This window comes from Pistacia vera, unplaced genomic scaffold, assembly GCF_008641045.1.
Source record: "Pistacia vera cultivar Batoury unplaced genomic scaffold, PisVer_v2 Contig133, whole genome shotgun sequence".
NCBI lineage: Eukaryota > Viridiplantae > Streptophyta > Magnoliopsida > Sapindales > Anacardiaceae > Pistacia > Pistacia vera.
The window spans coordinates 762,521-780,588 of NW_022195391.1; the positions used below are offsets into that span (position 1 = coordinate 762,521).

General features: G+C 33.9%; 2 protein-coding genes and 1 pseudogene across 4 annotated transcripts; 2 read left to right on the forward strand and 1 right to left on the reverse strand.

Annotated features, from left to right (window-relative positions):
* Positions 1-134: 134 nt before the first annotated feature.
* LOC116122270 (formin-binding protein 4) lies at positions 135-5,850 on the reverse strand. The gene is made up of 10 exons (XM_031408144.1): positions 5,719-5,850; positions 5,010-5,102; positions 4,339-4,463; positions 3,157-3,959; positions 1,619-3,024; positions 1,170-1,246; positions 978-1,070; positions 826-899; positions 592-727; positions 135-498 (listed from the first exon to the last, which is right to left on the reverse strand). Exons 1-10 carry the CDS (start codon positions 5,801-5,803, stop codon positions 415-417), a joined length of 2,976 nt encoding a protein of 991 aa, XP_031264004.1. The 5' UTR covers positions 5,804-5,850; the 3' UTR covers positions 135-414.
* A 2,224-nt stretch (positions 5,851-8,074) lies between these two features.
* LOC116122329 (calcineurin B-like protein 3) lies at positions 8,075-11,242 on the forward strand. Of its 3 annotated transcripts, none has more exons than XM_031408186.1 (10): positions 8,075-8,148; positions 8,700-8,776; positions 8,863-9,017; positions 9,264-9,346; positions 9,528-9,587; positions 9,688-9,796; positions 10,028-10,080; positions 10,184-10,264; positions 10,366-10,478; positions 11,007-11,242. In XM_031408186.1, exons 3-10 carry the CDS (start codon positions 8,894-8,896, stop codon positions 11,062-11,064), a joined length of 681 nt encoding a protein of 226 aa, XP_031264046.1. In that variant the 5' UTR covers positions 8,075-8,148; positions 8,700-8,776; positions 8,863-8,893; the 3' UTR covers positions 11,065-11,242. The 3 variants fall into 3 exon arrangements, with proteins under 3 accessions (XP_031264046.1, XP_031264047.1, XP_031264049.1); XM_031408187.1 differs by lacking the exon at positions 8,075-8,148 and adding an exon at positions 8,154-8,275; XM_031408189.1 differs by lacking the exon at positions 8,075-8,148 and adding an exon at positions 8,189-8,330.
* Positions 11,243-15,535: 4,293 nt separating this feature from the next.
* Positions 15,536-17,884, forward strand: LOC116122326 (annotated as a pseudogene).
* Positions 17,885-18,068: the final 184 nt, after the last annotated feature.

Consider the following 18,068-nt stretch of genomic DNA (forward strand, 5'->3'; position numbering starts at 1 on the left):
AAGACAATTAAGTAAAGTTATGAAACAATAATTATTAAGCAGAAGAGATTGGAAGATGATGACATATGTTCAACCCATTCAATTAAAGTATAATGTTAATTAATTTATGGTATTTAAGATTGATTGTTGCAACTTTTATAATAGTTGATATCTCAAATTATATGTACAATTTCAACGAGCATTGGAGCAAAGCCTTGTGTAATAAAATTACGTTCTTGAAATTTGCTAGGCCTTCAAGTCTACCTTTACAAAATTAAAATTACAAAATGAGAACCTATATTACTAACTCTAATCTGGCCTCCAACGCGGGAAAATATACAATGAAAATGAAGAGAGAAAAAAGGCAAGTGTAAATACAACCTAAGGGTAAAATAACTATAAATCAGGTTGCAATTTTCCAAATACAATTGTTGCTCATTTCTTGGGTCTTGTCCAGGTGGTTTCTGAGGTGATAGTATTTCCATAATAAACCTGCTTTGAAGTTTCATCCCAATACGCCTGTGCGGAATGGCAAAACAAAGAAATAAGAAAACCAGGCATCGAATGCCAACTATTAACGGTGCTAACTAATTTCAGAGCCTACAAACACACCTGCCATCCAGACGGTAGATTCTTTGAGAGATCTACTAAATCGGGCTGCTGCTCATTTCCATCAGTTTGTGTATCTGGTGGACTCCGTGCAGCTTCCTTGGCTGCTTGAGCTCTCCGACGCTTTACTTTCTCACGCCTACCACATAGGAAAAATATACAGAAAATGAGTAAAAGGAAGAAAAGGAAGAACGAGAAATAGAGAGAAACGTCAGTACAGATTATAAGATCTCATACCAATCCCCGCCCAGAGGCTGAAAATTTGCATTATCTTTGGCTTCTCCACTAGCAATTTGCTGTGCATGCCATTCCTGCAAGCAAAGAATGTAAGGCAACAGATCTCATCAATCGAAAATACAGTTTATAAACAAAGAAATCCATTTACAAACCTCTATTGCCCTCCGACGCTTTTTCTCTAAAATCTCATAAGCATTTTCAGGTTCATCTTCATCATCGTTCAACTCCTCCTTAGCCGCTTTCCACTGAAGGAAATTAAGTAAAAACGTTAAATTGTTTCAGATAATTGACAATGAGGATACAGCTTCAAAAAGTAAAGCTGAACATTCAGAAAAAGAAAATACCTTGTCCACCAAACTGGAGACTTTCTTATTGGACCTCAAGGAAGGAGCAACAGCCACCGTTCTCTTTTTGTTTCGCACTGATTAGAAGCAAAAAAATCCAAGTCAAATCAACTACATAATATAATTCATATTAGTAAATCAAATGCTTTTAAGCAAGTAATCACTTAACAAACTCAGGTCATGAGTTATAACTCTGGAGATAATGCTTCAAGAGAAACAGCTAAAAAAGACGGTAGAACGGACATAGAAAGATTCTTCACACTGATGTGAACAGTTGGTTTAAATCATTAAAAGCAGAAGGCAAAACAGCTGTCTCCAAATTTTTCCATGAACATGGGGCCATTGCATGAAAATGTTAAAATCATCAAATAGAGAGAGTGGTAACCATAAGAGTTAAATATCTTATAGATAAAGAAGAGAAAATAAATTTATGTATTCAGAAGTTTTACCTTTAGATTGAACTTTTGTAGTTGATGATGTGGTAGCAGTGGCTGCAGCAGAAGAAACAGCATTTGTTGACACAACAGAAACACTCTCTTTCAGAGAAATACTTGCAGGTGCTTGAATGGTAGTGGAAGTAGAAGAAACCCCGCTGGATCCCATGTTATTCTCAGTACCAACAGAAAAATCAGTTGTCACTGCTGCTACTGCTTCAGAACGAGTATCAACAGATCCAATTGGATCAGAAGCAAGGGCATTGTCACTCATAGGACCAGATTCATGGTACTTCTGAGAAGATTCTATGGCACTCACAACAGACACTGAAGGCATTGTTCCATCTTGAAGGCCATAATATGCAATAGACTGAACAGGGTTAACCATGACCGAAGCAGTCTCATTGTATGTGTTCGGTACCACCCCATAGTATATTGGCACATGAGGCCCATCAACTTGAGATCCATCAGCATTTCCATAGAAATTACTAGTTGGAACTTCAGACGTTTGCCCATAATATGTAAAACTAGAATCAGGATAGGGTAAATTGTATTGCTCCGTGTACGAGAGAGGCTGCCCTGTCTCAATGTAAGATGTGGTTGGGATATATGAAGGTTCAGGCGGCTCATCAGGCGGAGGTGGAGGAACCTGTTCACTATCAGGTGGTGGAGGAGGAATCCATTCTTCATCTGGAGGAGGTGGAATAAAGGAAGCATCCTCTGATGGCAAGGACGGGAGCTCTGCAGATGGATTTGGCTGAACATGTTGCTCCACTGAAGTAAAATCTCCGGCATTTGATAATGTGTTACCAGCAGGAATTGCATCTTCAACTTCCATGTCCACATCCATGTCAACATCTTCCCCAGCATGGAACCCAGGCTCAGGAATGGATTTATCAGGAAGAACCAACCCATCGACCGGCTCCCCAACCATTGGGCCAATCAACCCATTGACTGGCTCCCCAACTGTTGGGCCGTTTTCCAATTGTCCAGTGGGTGATCCAGAAGAAGCAACCTTTTCAGTATCTACAATTTCGTAGGAGCCGTTGTGAACGTCTTTTTCGACTACTGTCAAAGAGTCAGTCTTTGAAGGAACATCAGAAATTAGTGGAGTTGAAAAAGTCACATTGTTCTGATTTTCTTCCATTTGTGATTCCAGCCCTTTCCCAAGTAGTTTATCTTCGCCATCTCCTGTACAAAAACTATGCATTGCCATTACCTCATCCACTTGAGATTTAGCAAGTTGATAGATTTCTTCATTGATTGCACCTTCCAGCCTCTTAAGCTGCCTTTCAGAATGTTGCCAAAACGGCAGCAAAGCTGATCCATAAGATAAAAGTGACTTGATATCAGAAAGTCTTGTCTCAACTTCCAAAACATACTTCAACACCCAGGCATGACCTTGCAGCTGTCCCTTGGACCTGATACAAATATATAATCTATAAGAAAAGATAATAGAACAACATATCAATGCCAGTAATTAAAAGCATATGGAAAAAGGGGGGGAGAGGTGGTGAGAGAGAGAATTAAAACGGGCACTCCTTAATCCATACCCTTCAACTGACTTCAACTTATCAAGCAAACCTTCACACTGTTTCACAAGACCAGAGGAAAGATCAATCACAGTTTTATTTTCTTCATTATTTACAGAACCATGTAAGTATGTCTCAGGAGCAGTTGCAGTTAAACTCCCATCCGCCGATAAAGCATCAACCATGACTCTGCTACTACTTAATTCATTTTGGCTAACACCAGCAGCCCCATTTTCATCTTTCAAAACTTCACTTTCACTTCCTTCAACTCTCTCATTCATTTGAGGCCCGCATTCATATGCATCTCTGCTCTGAGAAATCATATTGGCAGCCATTGGGCCATCAGTGGTTAGTGCCGTCGAATAATAATCAAATTCAACATCCATAGTTGATTCAGGATGAGTGGCCATAACCACAGTCTCTGTATTCTCAGCATTAGTTGTTTTCGGATCAAAGGTCAACTCAGCTGCTTGCACCAAAACCTGAGGTGCTTCCCATGAAGTTTCCCCAGTTTCAATATTCCAATAATAATATTGATTACTCTCTTCATGCAATACCATCTTCCAACCAGAACTCACATCTCCAATTACTTGTACAGCAGAAGTACCGGCAACAGAGGTTTGTTCTGCCATATTTAGTTCTTCATGTGACTGGCCTGAGGCAGTAGCATGACTATCTCTAGTGTCACCAACCTCTGGTTTCTGGAGAGTATCGAGTGAATTAATACATTCATCCTTTTCCTGTTGCTTGACCTCCTGAGCAGCGAGTTCCTCACTACTATTAACATCCTTATCTTCATTTCCTTCACCAAACTGTCCATTAACCTGACAAAATGTAGTACTTAGCATGAAAGGAAATAGAGTTGACAGTGAAGAGTCAGGAAAAATTACAAATGAAATTATTTAATAACTTGTTGCCAAAATATTAATTCTTGGTGAAAGAACTATTAACACCACATTCAAATGAATGTCCCTGCAGCACAACCATGCATTTGAGTGAAAGAGAGAAAGAGGTGAAAGATTTATTGCGATTTGCGGAAATGTTGAATGTTTCGTATCCACCACAGCGAAGCTCCCAAAAGATGAGCAAGCTTATATGCAAGATTTTTAGCTCACAAACCCTAAATAAGCTAAGTATGACCGAACCTCATATTTCTGGTCCCTTTAAACCTAAGTAAGAATGGTTGCAGAATCCACAAATTACCTGCTTCCCATCATCAACTGCAGAGTTTTCCACAACAGCTTGTTGAAGTTGTCCATTTGATTCTTCATCAATTTCATCATCACTATATTGTCCAAGCAATAGCAGCGGATTCTGTTGTGTCTGACCTGTAGACAAAATATAGTGTTGTCAAAAACCTTCAAAACTAATGCTTCATATACGTGGCAACAAAGCATATCAATATATAAGCATAACAACATATGCACTAGATTATTCATGTAACAAAGATTCAAGCCAAATGTTGACATGAAATAGATATGATAAATTTGACATGCGCATTTTAGGAGCAATTCATCATAGCCACCTGTCACAAACCAATCAAAATGTTAGTGCAGGCATAAATCAAATAAAGCCAGAGACATACGAACCGATAGAAAAATATTCCAGAAGAAATCTCCAACACGCTTTGATGTCAGGAAATTGGGCATATCAGATAAGGACTCATTCAAAATATCACAGTGGCAGGGCCCGACCTGATCTGAAATGAATGTTCCCAATACCACAGCCACCCTACAATCTGAAAATAAACTCTTGGTACAAACAACATAACATGTCTTGCACATATAGTTCCATAATTCCACCAAAATAATGTTGAGCACTCATGTCCTCTCTACATAGTAGAAGTCCTTTTGAAGAAAACTGACGGAACCCACCTGAAGAAGATGGTGACTTGGGTAACCCGGCAAGTTCTTTCGATTCCGTATCCTTTCCAACTTCATCATTAACTGAAGAGCCACCCAAATCTCCTACAAAAAGACAAATCACAAAAATCAGCATGAACCATAATGTGCAATTGCAAAACACATCATTTATCCACCAATAGCATCACCATAATAGTTAAATACTTTTTTTTTCTAACTACCATTAACAACGAACAGGCCATATTTCTGCAAACATTCCTGTAACAATTAGCCCTAAAATAAAAGGCCCAAGTTTTAGCCTTAAATTTTTAATTTTGTTAAAATTTTATTTCTTTTTAACAAAGTAGCAATAACACTGAACAGGACATCTTGTCTGATTACACAACAAATTTAACGTTGAAGTTTTTTGAACCTTACTAAATCACGTTATCTCTGGTAACGTTATCATAATAGTAGAACCCTAAAATAAAAATCCCCAAGTCGTAATACTAGAAATTCAATTTTATTTTTCAAAACAGGCAACATTAACACCCAAAAGACCATCTTCCAGATTAAATTACAAATTCGAAAGTTATTTCATGTACCGGTACCAGAACAGCTGAACCCTAAATTTAAAAAACCCAACTCCTAACCCTAAAAAAATCCAATATTTTTTCCAAAAAAAACCGACTCAGCAACACATCAAAACCCTACCAAATCCAACACAGCGAAAAACATGTACCAGAGGGTTCCGCGGAGAGATCGAGCTTGACGCGACGACCGGCGTTGCTGATAGCTGCCATGGTTCGATCCCTTCTCTTCCCCATCGTTTCAGTGATTGGTTGTTGATTAATTTGATGATTAATTAATTGCGAATTCTTTGAGCTCTGCAGCTTCTTCTTCAAGAAGTTAGTTGCTCTTCGATCGAAACGGCGAAGTGCAGGAGCTCATATATATACTAGGGGGAATCGAAAATAATTAAAAATTTCAGGGCTATCTTGAAATTTTCTTACTCACGATTTTACATTTTTTTTTTAGTACAAATTATAGAAAATTAAGGGAAATTTTTATATTAATATGTGAAAAAAAATATTAATTTGAGCATGTATGGTCTTATATAACTACCCTTTGATGTGAGCAAACAAAAATATATGGTATTTGTTAATTGACACAACGATATCATATCTCGATCAATTTCATGTTACGAGTTTATGACAATTACATATGGACATGAGTATAACAAAGTTCATCTACGACAATTCTCAAAAAGTATATTAAAATACGTTAAATTTAAACTAATTCTAAATTTTTTTATATTTTCTTAAAGTTTTAAGATTTTAATCGAATTTTCTCTATTAAGATATTATCTTGCATTTTTATCACAATGAAAAGGGATGATTGTTAAACATATATATATATATTAAACTCTTTATAGTGATATTCTATATAAGAATGATTTTTATATAGTTATAAAAATTTTAATCTCAACTTGGTGCCAATTATAAATAAGAATAAATTTTATATTGTAATAAGTTATAATTTCGTATAGTCATAAAAATTATGATCCCAACTTGATACCAGATATAAATAAAAATAAATTTTACATTATAATAAGTTGTGATTTTTTTAGGTCTCGTTTTAAAGAACTTGTCTCTATATAGTAATAATTATATGTATATTGCAAAAAATATATGTTATGTTATATTAAAGGTTTAAGATGAAATAAAATATTTACTTAAAATTGTTTGGGACCATGATTTATCCTTTAGAGTTGTTATCACATATTTTATCTTGCGGGTACATGATAAGTCTCTAGCATAGACTAGGGGTGTTCAAAAAAATGCAAAAACAGAAGCAAGCCCATAACAGAACCAAAAAATCGGTTAACCAAAAAAACGATTCGGTTACGGTTCAAAAAATTCAAAAAATTGGATTTTTAGTTCGGGAAAAAATAAAAGGCGTTTAACTGAAACCGGTTTTACAAATATGTATATTATATATTAAATAAAAATAAAAATAAAAATTATATATTATATATTAAATAATAATATAATATATTATATATTAAACAAAAAATAATAATATTTTTAATGTATTGTTAACCGTGGTCAATATATATGTATGAATATTTAATTTTTATTTGGATATGTATTGTTTATATTTACAATTTAATTTAGGAAAAAAAAATTTATAAAAAAAGGGAAAACCGATTAACAGAAAAATTGGTTTTCCCTCAAAACCAATTTGGTTTCGGTTTGAGAATTTTTTCAAACAGAAAAACCGGTTCAGTTCAAAACTGGTTAACCACTTTTGAATACCTCTAGCATGAACACCTTCTTGTTGAAGCAAAAATATAGTTCCAGCTTTTGAGGCATGTTTAAAGCTTTTTGGCACAAAACTTTTGATATTTTCATATTATTATCATCAAGATTATCTCATTCCTCTTCTTGTTTAATTTCAATAATGATTTTTTTTTCTGTTAAAGCGTACACGACTTGTTGTTCATTTGGATGATTGATGATTGAGGAAAATATTAATATCCATTTAATTACTGTAGTGAAATTATCGAATCTGATCACTTAATTCTATAATGATTCTTTGATATTCATTTCTATACTATTCTAATGGTACTAAAACAATGAATTAAAATTCTAATACTATTAAAACAAAAAGTGAAACTCTAATACAACTAAAACATGAAATGAAATTCTAATACTATTAAAAAATAAATTATAAAACAAGAAATAAAAATAATAATTTTTTAATAAAAAAATCTCTTGTAATTATACTCCTATCAAGTTATAATCTTTTTTTATATATATAAAATATTTTTTCTCGGGCCGGGCTGAAGAATTAACTAGAAACCCACAACCTTAGCCGAGTCACAGAAACCACCCTACCCTATACGACGTCGGATCTACTCTCTCCTTGTTCTCATCCCGGTGTCCTTGGCAAAATCAAATTCGTCTCCATCAACACCCTCATGTTCTCTTTCTTTATCATTTTACTTACACACGCAACTCGTCAAATAAATAAATAAATAAATAAATAAAATAAAATAAAAATAAATTTAAATTCATATAAAATTGATACTCTTCTTTTAAATTTCAATTATTTATTTTATTCTCCATAATTGCCACTCTCTCCTCGTCATCTGCGTCTCTATATAAAGGTAACGAATAACTCCGCATAATCCGTTTGTTTCCCGAGAAAACAAAAAAAAGTTTTCTTTTTTTCTTTTTTCTAAAATCTCAATTTCTCTTGCTTTTCTCTGCAACCAAACGGATCGCTACGCTCTTGTTAGTTGTTTAATCCTTGTTGTTGCTAGATCTGTTCGCTTGTTTATTTGCTTTGGTTAGTTTTGTTCGTTGAGTTTTAGGATATTAGATCGTTTGTTTTCTTCGTTAATTTGCTGAAATTTTGTTTTCTAGTGATTGATTTTGGTAATTGAATGAAATTGTTGGTGTTAATTGTTGAAAGGAATAAACTTTGGTCTTGAATCGTTATTTGTTTAGGCTGAATTGAATATAACGGTGAAGTAAACTGATTTCGGTTACTTATTATTTTAATATATTTGAATCGGTTTTGCTTACAAATTTTGTGTATTTATTGGTGTTTCGATTGTTTGTAGTATGTGCCCGCGAAATCATGCTGAATTTTGATTGTTTTTTATACGTTTTGTGTGGGGCAGTGATGGATTACTGGTTTAATTTGTGAATGCAGAGAGTGTTGGGAGTTACAGGTTTAAACAAACTAAGGGGGTTGGTTTTGGGTGAAGAGAAACAGGAAATGGTTAAAAGGTTTGCTATAAATAAGAATCTGTTTATTTATTGTCGAATATAAGAAAAAGTGTTATTTATTTGTTTATTTTTTCTATTTTGTATAGGTATGGAGTGTTTTGATGTGCAGAAACTATCATGTTGCAGTGCATAGAGGGATTTAAGCATGTCTGTGCTTCCCTATTGCGGTGTTGTGATCTTGATTTGTACAAACAGTCAAGAGGCCTTGAAGATCCTGAAGTTCTAGCAAGAGAGACAGTGTGTATGCCACTAACTATTTTTCTTTCTTAATGACATTATGTTTTATCTGTTGTTTGGTACTGTATATTGTTTGACTTTTGCTTGTGTTTTAGACAAGGTTTTGGACACAAACATGTGAATATATCACAAATGAACTATAACATATTTAACATATTCACTCATGCTAATTGTTCACCCTTTAGTTTTCATTCGAAAGAACAATTGAATGGTTATACTGAAGATTGTTTTTCTGCTCACATGGATGCAGTTAGTGTAAGTGAAATCGAGGCACTTTATGAACTCTTTAAGAAGATCAGCAGTGCTGTGATTGATGACGGGTTGATTAACAAGGTTTGTTTGATTCTTAGGCATGATTTTGTTATATGTTTAGGCTTGAAAATGTTTGAAGTCAATTTTCTTCATATATGGTAAATGACTCCTATTCCATAGATTTCTTTACTCACACAGATGATAATTTTCCCATATTATATCATTTAGATTTTGAGTTTGTTCCTATACTATCCTGTTACAGGAGGAGTTCCAATTGGCGTTATTCAAGACAAACAAAAAGGAGAGCTTGTTTGCTGATCGGGTACTCTTGATTTCAATCTCATCGTTTAACTTGAACATGTTGTTAATAAATTTCTGAAACTTCATGTGATTCACTGTTATTTTATTGTAATCGATTGCAGGTTTTTGACTTGTTTGATACAAAGCACAACGGAATACTAGGTTTTGAAGAGTTTGCTCGTGCTCTGTCTGTTTTCCATCCAAATGCCCCTATTGACGATAAAATTGAGTGTATGTTAAAATTTTTTTCTCATTCTAATTTCTTTTTAACTTTCGAGAAGTAATGGTAATTTCTTAAGACACAAATTGACTTTCTGAGTAGTTACTAATTATATTCTCATAAATGTGAAATTTGAGCAGTTAGTGGGATTTTGAATTCTATATTCGGTTTGTCATTTTCAAATTATATGTTTGCTTCTTGTTTTTTATTTTCTCTGTTAACTTCTTGGTATCACAATACAGTTTCTTTTCAACTTTACGATCTCAAGCAACAAGGTTTCATTGAGAGGCAGGAGGTAAATACAATTTGCAGTCTACTTCTATTGTCCAGGATTTATTAGAACTTCTTGTTTTCCTACTAGACAATTCAGTTTTTTGTTATATTTTTCTCACATGAAGGTGAAGCAAATGGTAGTAGCTACACTTGCTGAATCTGGTATGAACCTTTCAGACGATGTTATAGAAAGTATAATTGACAAGGTGCTTCTCAACCTAATATAATTTTTATGAGGTCCTTATATCAACTACTGTGTTTGTTATGGATCAGATTCAAATTATTAACTTTCAAGCTTTGTTTACAGACCTTTGAGGAAGCAGATACAAAACATGACGGGAAGATTGACAAGGAAGAGTGGAGAAGCCTCGTTTTGCGACATCCTTCCCTTCTGAAGAATATGACCCTTCAATACCTCAAGTGAGTTGAAAATATGTTTACATCTCTGCTGATTGCATTTAATGAAAACAAATGTAGTTGACATTCACCCTGGCAAACAGTGAATAATGACGTAAACAAATAATAATTTATACTTGTGGAAACTCATGGGGTAGTTGACATTTATAATAGGGTGTGAAAAAATATTAAAGGGACTGGTGATCTTCATGTTCCACGTTGACATGAACTGATAAATTTTGACTAAACCTATGGTAACACATCAAGAAGTTGGACTCAAATTTTAAACATGATGTGATCCTGATTTTTCATCTGTGGTTCAAATTCATAGAATGACAATGTTTGCTGTTCTCGCATCGGAACTCTTCTTTATTCATAAGCTAATCATAGAGGTTATGGGAATCAGGGTTAATTCTTTTATGTTGCTAGTTCTCTTTTCAGACGTCATGAAGTTAATACATAAAAAAAATATCTAGTCTCCAAAATTAAGTTTTTTGATAATGAATTAGTTGCATCAGCTTTGGATATGATTTCTTTCTTTTTCTTGAGCAGGGACATCACCACAACGTTCCCAAGTTTTGTGTTCCATTCGCGAGTTGAGGATACCTGAACGCCGTCAAGCTCAAAATTCATTGTTTAATTATGTTTTGTTTCTTTGTAGACAATATGGCTCTCGCGTATGTGAAGGGCCTTAGAGAGAGTTTGTGCATTGTATTAGTTGCTTTTTTATTGATTTTTGATTGCGTGTATTTATTTTCAAATACTAGTATTTTATTTCCTTTTGGGTATTCTGGGTTTTGGTGCACTCATGTATATTCAAGATTGTTTTATTCTAGTGTTTATCCATTATTTTGTTGAGATTACTTGGACATTTTGAGTGCATATAGATATTCTTGAGCTATAGACTGCAAACCCTTTTCTGTTACACCCCAAATGGTACAGTGTATGTTTATGAAGCAATTTACGACAGGTTTTATGACTCAAATCTTTTGAAGGAATTCTTCGTTTGGCGAAAGAAGCCATCCTTCTATCTCTACTTGATCACAGCTTGAATTGCCATAAGTAGAGGGTTCATCAATTATGGCCTCTTGACTGTTAAGTATCGCTTCAAGGATGATCAGACTGAGCCGCTCAAAGTAAAGGCTTCATCAGGTACGGCCCCTCAACCTTTTAACTATTATAGCGAGAAATTATCAAGCTGAGAAGGCCAGAGAGGAGAGGGCTCGTTGGTTATAGTCTCTCTACCCTGATGGACCATTAATTATCATATTGAGTTGCCACAAAGAAAGATGTTTGTGCAAGAGTGTGGGTACTTTTTTAGGGGTTTGATTTAATGTACACACTAAATTGCCAACATTAGTTTTAAAAAAAAAAAAATGACGGAAGATTAAGTTGATTACAAGGATTATAGTTTGAATGCACAATGATTATATTTTTATCTTTCTTCCCCACCCCAACCACCGCGGGCCTCTCATCCTCAGAAACACCCTTCTTCTTCTTCTTCTCACTCTCCACCTTCTCTCCAAACATAGCCACTGGCCTTGGAAACTCCGGTTCTTCATCACTCAAATCCTCTCCACCCAAACGCTGACCACTCCCTCCTTCCAGCGATATATTATCTGGCGTCGACCGCCCTCGTGATTGCCTCATTCTCTCCCTCTTTGCCCTAATTGCTTCTATTGTAGCCTTATCAGGAATCAAGTCTTTCCCTTTGGCAATCCCCATCGAACGAATCTCTTCTCCGTATCATCTTTATTATCAGAACCGGAATCCAAAGAAACCTTAGGGTAAGGGTGCATTGAGGGGGAGACAGTGGAGAAGAACACAGCGGTTGCAACAGGCCGAATCGCATCCCGCCAGGCGTGGCCGGATGGAGGAGAGAGATGCTCCCTGTCACTTGCCGTCGGAATAGTTACAGGGCTAGGGATGGGAGATAAGCAGGTCGGATATGTCATTGGGTCTGAAAAATGTGCGGTGAAATAGCGAAGAAGAAGAAGAAGAAGAAGAGAAGGAGGTTTTGTTGGAGATGGAAGCGAAAATGAGAAGAGAGAGTTAAGGAAAAGAATGAGAGTTTCTTTGGGTTTTGGTTGGGATTTTGATGGGCTGGAGTGGCCACGGATGAGAAGAGCCAGACTATATTAAATAGATTTAACGAAGATCAACGTTCATGCTTATATGCCCAACCCAACCTATACTTAAGTTCCTTCTTCTCCCAAGATTTAGTTCTTGGATGCTGAAATAACACATCCTATTTGGATTAGAAGGTAGTCAGGTTTGCAATTCCTCAGTTAGTAGGACCTATACATAACTAACGTGAGATTGTTGTGAACTGACCAATTACAAGTTGTCACGTTAAAAATGTAAGAAAAAATTTATAAGATAAGATTGTTAGTATAATATTATTCTTCTAAATCATTTCATCTTTTATTTGTTAGAGATAAATTGTATCAGTATTATAGAATTCTATCGGGTCAAATGGAGATAATGTTCTCTAAATATAATATCTTCTTCTTCTCTTAAATTAGACTTTCGATATGTCAATTTTACTGTATGGAACAAACGTACATTTGAAGTGCAAGTTGAAGTGGCTCAATTAAATGGGATTGAGTTCTTTTTTAAGGTGTTTTTGCGAACATAAGCCTGGTGGATTTGTGAGGGATTCGTTGTTGGAGCTAACAAGAAACCCCTCTAAAGATTATGTTTTATGTGCAAGTAGAAATTGTTCCGATCTATTTCACAATGAACATGTATTAAGATAACTTAGGCTTCGTTTGGCTCACATTTGGGAATATTACTATTAGTATTCCCAATAAAGTTAAACAGTAAAATTATAAAAACTCACAATATTATTCAACTTTGTTTAAACCCTTTAAATTTATTAATTTAATTAAAAACCCTTAAATATTTTTTTAGGTTTACCAGATTCTGACCACCACCAATTGAAAAATGGCTGGAATCTGGTATAATGACGCACTATCGGCTGAATCTAGCCGATAGTGAGTCAATCTAGTATTTTCCGGCCAGATGGCCAGATCGAAGGCCAAAGATCTGGCCGTTGACGACCGTAGTCAGTCGTCAACGACGGTCGACACATGGTCATCGTTGACCATCAACGACGGCCTTATCGCAAATGCGGCCAGATTCACCATGGATCTGGTCGAAAAAAGGTCATATCGGTGCACGATCGACAAGATCCAACCGATCATGTGCCAATATGACGACTTCGACCACCCTCCGACGGTGGTGGCCAGTTGTCTATATTTAATAGGTAGATTAGATGTGTTTTTGTTAATTTTTAATATTTTATTATAAGGGTGTTTAATAAATAAACAAACATGAGAGGTATTTAGTAAATTAACAAATATAAAAGGTATTTTTATTTATTTTCAAATTCTACATCGTAATACCTGCTTAATTTAACTTTTTTCTAAAAACATTTTTAAAATGTGTAAAAAAGTGAACCAAACAGTCTTATATTCTTTAAGTTAAATAATGATTGCATAATACTACAACAACAATTCTTTCACAATTCTTTCACAATTCTAACATAACCACATCAAAGCTACAAGAGAAAATTGATGTGAAAAGATTGTTAATATAATATGAAAAATGCTAATTTTACCCAGACACATATAGAAAAAATATACAAAGACAATCTCCACCCTTAATTTTAATGATTTTTTCTATTTCTTTATTTTTTGTCACTTCGTAACCCTTAATTTTAATGATTTTTTTTTTTTTGATTATCCTTTAGAGTTGTTATCACATATTTTATCTTGCGGGTACATGATAAGTCTCTAGCATAGACTAGGGGTGTTCAAAAAATGCAAAAACAGAAGCAAGCCCATAACAGACCAAAAAAATGGTTAACCAAAAAAACGATTCGGTTACGGTTCAAAAAATTCAAAAAATTGGATTTTTAGTTCGGGAAAAAATAAAAGGCGTTTAACTGAAACCGGTTTTACAATATGATATTATATATAATAAAAATAAAAATAAAAATTATATATTTATATTAAATAATAATATAATATATATATATTAAACAAAAATAATAATATTTTTAATGTATTGTTAACCGTGGTCAATATATATGTATGAATATTTAATTTTTATTTGGATATGTATTGTTATATTTACAATTTAATTTAGGAAAAAAAATTTATAAAAAAGGGAAACCGATTAACAGAAAAATTGGTTTTCCCTCAAAACCAATTTGGTTTCGGTTTGAGAATTTTTTCAAACAGAAAAACGGTTCAGTTCAAAACTGGTTAACCATTTTGAATACCTCTAGCATGAACACCTTCTTGTTGAAGCAAAATATAGTTCCAGCTTTTGAGGCATGTTTAAAGCTTTTTGGCACAAAACTTTTGATATTTTCATATTATTATCATCAAGATATCTCATTCCTCTTCTTGTTTAATTTCAATAATGATTTTTTTTTGAAAGCGTACACGACTTGTGGTTATTGGATGATTGATGATTGAGGAAATATTAATATCCATTTAATTACTTAGTGAAATATCGAATACTGATCACTTAATTCTATAATGATTCTTTGATATTATTATTTCTATACTATTCTAATGGTACTAAAACAAGAATTAAAATTCTAATACTATTAAAACAAAAAGTGAAACTATATACAACTAAAACATGAAATGAAATTCTAATACTATTAAAAAAAATTATAACAAGAAATAAAAATAATAATTTTTTAATAAAAAAATCTCTTGTAATTATACTTACAAGTTATAATCTTTTTTTATATATATAAATATTTTTTCTCGGGCCGGGCTGAAGAAAACTAGAAACCCACAACCTTAGCCGAGTCACAGAAACCACCCTACCCTATACGACGTCGGATCTACTCTCTTGTTCTCATCCGGTGTCCTTGGCAAAATCAAATTCGTCTCCATCAACACCCTCATGTTCTCTTTCTTATCATTTTACTTACACACGCAACTCGTCAAATAAATAAATAAATAAATAAATAAAATAAAATAAATTTAAATTCATAAAAATTGATACTCTTCTTTTAAATTTCAATTATTTATTTATTCTCCATAATTGCCACTCTTCCTCGTCATCTGCGTCTCTATATAAAGGTAACGAATAACTCCGCATAATCCGTTTGTTTCCCGAGAAAACAAAATAAAGTTTTCTTTTTTTTTTCTTTTTCTAAAATCTCAATTTCACTTGCTTATCTCTGCAACCAAACGGATCGCTACGCTCTTGTTAGTTGTTTAATCCTTGTTGTTGCTAGATCTGTTCGCTTGTTTATTTGCTTTGGTTAGTTTTGTTCGTTGAGTTTTAGGATCTTAGATCATTTGTTTTCTTCGTTAATTTGCTGAAATTTTGTTTTCTAGTGATTGATTTTGGTAATTGAATGAAATTGTTGGTGTTAATTGTTGAAAGGAATAAACTTTGGTCTTGAATCGTTATTTGTTTAGGCTGAATTGAATATAACGGTGAAGTAAACTGATTTCGGTTAGTTATTATTTTAATATATTTGAATCGGTTTTGCTTATAATTTTGTGTATTATTGGTGTTTCGATTGTTTGTAGTATGTGCCCGCGAAATCATGCTGAATTTTGATTGTTTTTTATACGTTTTGTGTGGGGCAGTGATGGATTACTGGTTTAATTGTGAATGCAGAGAGTGTTGGGAGTTACAGGTTTAAACAAACTAAGGGGGTTGGTTTTGGGTGAAGAGAAACAGGAAATGGTTAAAAGGTCTTCTGTTCTTGCTATAAATAAGAATCTGTTTATTTATTGTCGAATATAAGAAAAAGTGTTATTTATTTGTTTATTTTTTCTATTTTGTATAGGTATGGAGAGTTTGATGTGCAGAAACTATCATGTTGCAGTGCATAGAGGGATTTAAGCATGTCTGTGCTTCCCTATTGCGGTGTTGTGATCTTGATTTGTACAAACAGTCAAGAGGCCTTGAAGATCCTGAAGTTCTAGCAGAGGAGACAGTGTGTATGCCACTAACTATTTTTCTTTCTTAATGACATTATGTTTTATCTGTTGTTTGGTACTGTATATTGTTTGACTTTTGCTGTGTTTTAGACAAGGTTTTGGGCACAAACATGTGAATATATCACAAATGAACTATGACATATTTGACATATCACTCATGCTAATTGTTCACCCTTTAGTTTTCATTCGAAATAACAATTGAATGGTTATACTGAAGATTGTTTTTCTGCTCACATGGATGCAGTTAGTGTAAGTGAAATCGAGGCACTTTATGAACTCTTTAAGAAGATCAGCAGTGCTGTGATTGATGACGGGTTGATTAACAAGGTTTGTTTGATTCTTAGGCATGATTTTTTTATGTTTAGGCTTGAAAATGTTTGCAGTCAATTTCTTCATATGGTAAATGACTCCTATTCCATAGATTTCTTTACTCACACAGATGATAATTTTCCCATATTATATCATTTAGATTTTGAGTTTGTTCCTTACTATCCTGTTACAGGAGGAGTTCCAATTGGCGTTATTCAGACAAACAAAAAGGAGAGCTTGTTTGCTGATCGGGTACTCTTGATTTCAATCTCATCATTTAACTTGAACATGTTGTTAATAATATTCTGAAACTTCATGTGATTCACTGTTATTTTATTGTAATTGATTGCAGGTTTTTGACTTGTTTGATACGAAGCACAACGGAATACTAGGTTTTGAAGAGTTTGCTCGTGCTCTGTCTGTTTTCCATCCAAATGCCCCTATTGACGATAAATTGAGTGTATGTTAAAATTTTTTTCTCATTCTAATTTCTTTTTAACTTTCGAGAAGTAATGGTAATTTCTTAAGACACAATTGACTTTCTGAGTGTTACTAATTATATTCTCATAAATGTGAAATTTGAGCAGTTAGTGGGATTTTGAATTCTATATTCGGTTTGTCATTTTCAAATTATATGTTTGCCTGTTGTTTTTATTTTCTCTGTTAACTTCTGGTATCACAATACAGTTTCTTTTCAACTTTACGATCTCAAGCAACAAGGTTTCATTGAGAGGCAGGAGGTAAATACAATTTGCAGTCTACTTCTATTGTCCAGGATTTATTAGAACTTCTTGTTTTCCTACTAGACAATTCAGTTTTTTGTTATATTTTTCTCACATGAAGGTGAAGCAAATGGTAGTAGCTACACTTGCTGAACTGGTATGAACCTTTCAGACGATGTTATAGAAAGTATAATTGACAAGGTGCTTCTCAACCTGATGTAATTTTTGTGAGGTCTTATATCATCTACTGTGTTTGTTATGGATCAGATTCAAATTATTAACTTTCAGCTTTGTTTACAGACCTTTGAGGAAGCAGATACAAAACATGACGGAAGATCGACAAGGAAGAGTGGAGAAGCCTCGTTTTGCGACATCCTTCCCTTCGAAGAATATGACCCTTCAATACCTCAAGTGAGTTGAAAATATGTTTACATCTCTGCTGATTGCATTTAATGAAACAAATGTAGTTGACATTCACCCTGGCAAACAGTGAATAATGACGTAAAGAAATATAATTTATACTTGTGGAAACTCATGGGTAGTTGACATTTATAATAGGGTGTGAAAAAATATTAAAGGGACTGGTGATCTTCATGTTC